At 33.5% G+C, this 3909-nt stretch overlaps 1 protein-coding gene across 1 annotated transcript; it reads left to right on the top strand.

Moving 5' to 3' along the window:
• The first annotated feature begins 440 nt into the window (after positions 1–440).
• On the top strand, positions 441–1314 carry LOC141719012 (uncharacterized). Its single transcript, XM_074521388.1, has 2 exons — positions 441–988; positions 1110–1314. The coding sequence occupies exons 1-2, from the start codon at positions 441–443 to the stop codon at positions 1312–1314; spliced, it is 753 nt and encodes a 250-aa protein (XP_074377489.1).
• Positions 1315–3909: the final 2595 nt, after the last annotated feature.

Genomic DNA, 3909 nt, shown 5'->3' with positions numbered 1-3909 from the left:
CAAATTTTTTAATTTATATTTTATTTTAATTTTAATTTTCTTTTAAACAGGTTGAAGATTATTTAATTTACTCTGATGAATTATATATATATATATATATTACTTGGTTTTAGCCTCACACTATTACACGTAACTTATTATCTTTGTATTTTATTTTATTTTAGTCTGGTTCAATAATATAATTTCATTTATCTGAATCAACAATATTTATTTTTTGTTCAAGTCTAAAATCCAATATACCCAACAAATTAAACTAATTGTAAGTAGTTTGCTTTTAATTTTATTTGAGGTACGCCCAATAATATAATTTTTTAGCACATAATAGTGTTTATTATTTAGTTTTATTTGGAGAGCAGTATACCAACAAAGGAATTATATGTGATTAGGTTTTAAAGAAGTGGTATGAGTAATGTATAAAATTGTCAAATTATATCCTTATAATGCATAAGGATAAAATTGTCACAATTACATGCTCTTTAAGAGAATCATATGACTCAGGTCAAGAATTCTTTAATCCACGTTTGCTTCAGATGTTATGCTCTCGTGAAATCAACTTACTCTACTTTCGTGAGAGACGGAGTAAGATCATTGAAAGTGTCCGGAGTATAATTTCTGAAGTTTGTGTTAGGGCCTTTAGAGATATACTCACAAGTGATAGTCAGTTTGTAGATGTTCAAGGAGATAGGTTGTGGTTTGGTTATAACACTAATCAGGTTTTGGTGCCGCGTCCTCCTTTGTATCAAAACGTTGTAGGTGGGTTTCCACAACTAGGGTTTGGAGGAAACTTGGTTCCTATAAATTATATGAGTCAGCTCCGCAGTGTATTGGAAAATCCTGATGCGGATTTAAGTGAAATTTTTGGAGGATTGCAGCTGATGGATGGTTGCGAGGATGAACCTGACGTTGCACCTGAAGACCGAACTATCTTTTTGACATTCTCCAAAGGCTACTACCTTCCTGAATCCGAGATTCGAGATTTTTTTACAAGGTATAAAATATTCAAAATTCATCCAGATGTATGCAAATGTATAATTACAATAATATTTAATTAGCAAATATCTATTTATGTGGTGAGTAAGCATGTTGACATGGTTTTCCTTTTTGCACAGGATTTTTGGTGATTTCATAGAAGGGATATACATGCAAGATGTATCCAGTGATGAACAACCATTGTACGCTCGAATGGTTTGCCGTTCATCTTCTATCATTCCACGCATAGCTCCTCCAGGAATAAAAACCAAGTACTCCATTTGCGGGAAGCAAGTCTGGGCCAAAAAGCATGTGAAGAGAAGTGGCGAGTCCACTTCTGATTAATAAAAAAATTATGTTTAAGTTGGTACCCTGTAGTGGGTAACTGGTTCACCTCTTGATGTATGAAAACATGTCTTCTAAGCATATAAATCATGTTGTTAAGATTTTTTCTTGGATTCATATAGCAATTTCTGTTATGTTATATCTTTTTTTATAAATAAAGAAGAAAGTAATTCTCATGTTGATAGTACTGATCTAATTACTTGTAAGTAATCAAGGCTACAAATAAATTATATTCTTAATTTTACACTAGCTTTTCAAACTGATCAAGCACTTCTTTCAATCTAATTTAAAATGTCAATATCTTACATATAATAGGACTGAAAATATTGATAATTAAAATATTTTTTAACATATTTAAAGTAGATAGTTATTCTAAATTATAAAGAAGATATATTGGGATTTTAAAAATAAATAAGGTATTCTAATTTACAAAGGAGAGGAGTTTGAAATTTATTTTAACCTATTATAATTAGAGCATGTATTAGAATTTATAAAATAGAGTTTCAAATTATTTTTTAAATATTATAATTATAATAGGTATCCTAATTATATTATATTATATATATAACAGGGGTAAATGATAATTCAAGAGGGATAATGTTAAAGTAATACCAAAGGTCAAAGATTAAAAACTCATAAACACTTTTTTAAATTTAATTTACTACATATTTTTGTAAATAAAGCATATTTTCGAATTTATAAAATAGACAGTTTCAAATTAATTTTTTAATATTATAAACAGAATAGATATCCAAACTATATCCTATATATAATATGAGTAAACAATAATTCAAAAGATATAATGTTAAAGTAATATCAAATGTGGAAGGTTGGAAACTCATCAAGCACTTATTTAAATTTAATTTACTTTAAATAATATCTAATATGATTGAAAATATTGATAATCCCATCCGTACTTAATGACATGAAACAAACATGCCTTAAACATATTTCCAGCCATGGGGCACCCGGTACCAAAATCATAGTTGGACCATGGATGTTGTCACGGGTCAGATTTTCAACCGTGAATTTTCTTATTCGTGCTATCCACTCAGTCGCCCAAACGCCCAAGTAGTCAGCCTACTCGAGAGGTTGTCGCCCAGCAACCCAGCAATCCAAAAACAGTATCTATGAAACTCATGCACAATAAAGATATAATCGTGTGTGCAAGTGTGTCTAATTACCAAGAAAATGTAAAGACACAACAGATTTACGATCCTGAATGCTCAACCTTTTATTGATCAACAATATAAGAATACAACCTCAAGATATACTTACAAACTTTGCCTACTTCCTAGAATATAGTACAAGTGCAGAATATAATATGGACTTGTACAGAATGATACTTATATATTCATAAAATGCAAATCTATATATATATATTAAAGCCTGATCGCAACCCCAGCAGCCTACACAACCCCAGCAGCTCCAACTACTGGCAGTTACAAGCAGTTCCGGAAATCAAATGCCTTCAAATTCAAATTTTCCCACCAAGTCCTTGAGCCCCAACTGCAAGGTAGTTATTCGAGCAACCCACTAGTGCATAATCCAGCACATATGTATATATATAATGTATATATAAATCATCTCCCATGTGCCACACACGTGCCCAGGTTTTTGACTTAACCCTTAGTCATTTTTGGACTCCAAGCTAAGCTCCCAGCTCAATATTGCCCACACATAAATCAGCCAACCAAATTTATCTTGAGTCGCCATAGCGCCCAATCTGAGTCTCCTCCGGGTGACTAGTCTGTGTCGCTGCCTGGTGCCTACTCAGTGTCGCCGCGTGGCGACTAGTCCGTGTCGCCTCTTGCTGATGCTTGGTCCCAATTTCACTTGGCTGCCTAGCAAATCAAAATCTATAATTCCAATCCAGTCTAAGGGTTTTACAAACCCTCCCACAGCTCCTGAGTTGGATGTCCTCATAAAATCATCAACAATTCTGAGAAGTCCGTTTCTCCAAGTAGCAAAATCAACGCCCATGAACCAAGGATGCAAATTCGTATGCGGTTACTTCCACTGCAAAACCCAACCAACTACCATAAGTTGATCAGATAAACCTCCACAATTCCTCCCCCTTTTGTCACCAAAACCTGATAACCATGTGTAGACGCTTAGTCGGCCACATATCAAATCCATCCTGACTTGAGTTCCAGCAGCGCCTCCAACCCTTGTAGACATTAACTTAGGTCCAACAAGAAAATTACCTAGTTCGCTACCTTGTAGAGATGAGTCGCTAACCTGTGATCCAACTTCACAAACCATGTCGCCGACCAAAATTTGAACATCCCCCAACTTCTTTATATTCTTTTTACCTTATCAATCTGCATAGGAACAGCTTTCACAAAATATGGACATGTCTCATCCATGATCATAATCCCGCCATAACACAACATAATAGCGCTACTAGTTATTCTAAGGTAAAAAAATATAGAATTACCATTCGTAAAGAAATGAACTTAATTCGTAAAAAAATGATCAAGGGCTTAGCATATCATTGTACTGCGAAGTTAGGCAAAACTGTATGCCCGACAATATGAGTATCACTCAGCATTTTATAATTGTTTACATTTTTTCAACTTTGTTCTACACATC

This window comes from Apium graveolens, chromosome 4 (genome assembly GCF_009905375.1).
Source record: "Apium graveolens cultivar Ventura chromosome 4, ASM990537v1, whole genome shotgun sequence".
Lineage (NCBI taxonomy): Eukaryota > Viridiplantae > Streptophyta > Magnoliopsida > Apiales > Apiaceae > Apium > Apium graveolens.
Note: the sequence above shows the minus strand (reverse complement) of the source record. Positions and strands in the feature narration are given on the sequence as shown.

Coding starts and splice junctions, on each gene's coding strand:
- LOC141719012 (XM_074521388.1), top strand. CDS start 441: ATGCATAAGGATAAAATTGTCACAATTACATGCTCTTTAAGAGAATCA. Junction 989..1,109: donor ATTCGAGATTTTTTTACAAG/GTATAAAATATT, acceptor CTTTTTGCACAG/GATTTTTGGTGATTTCATAG.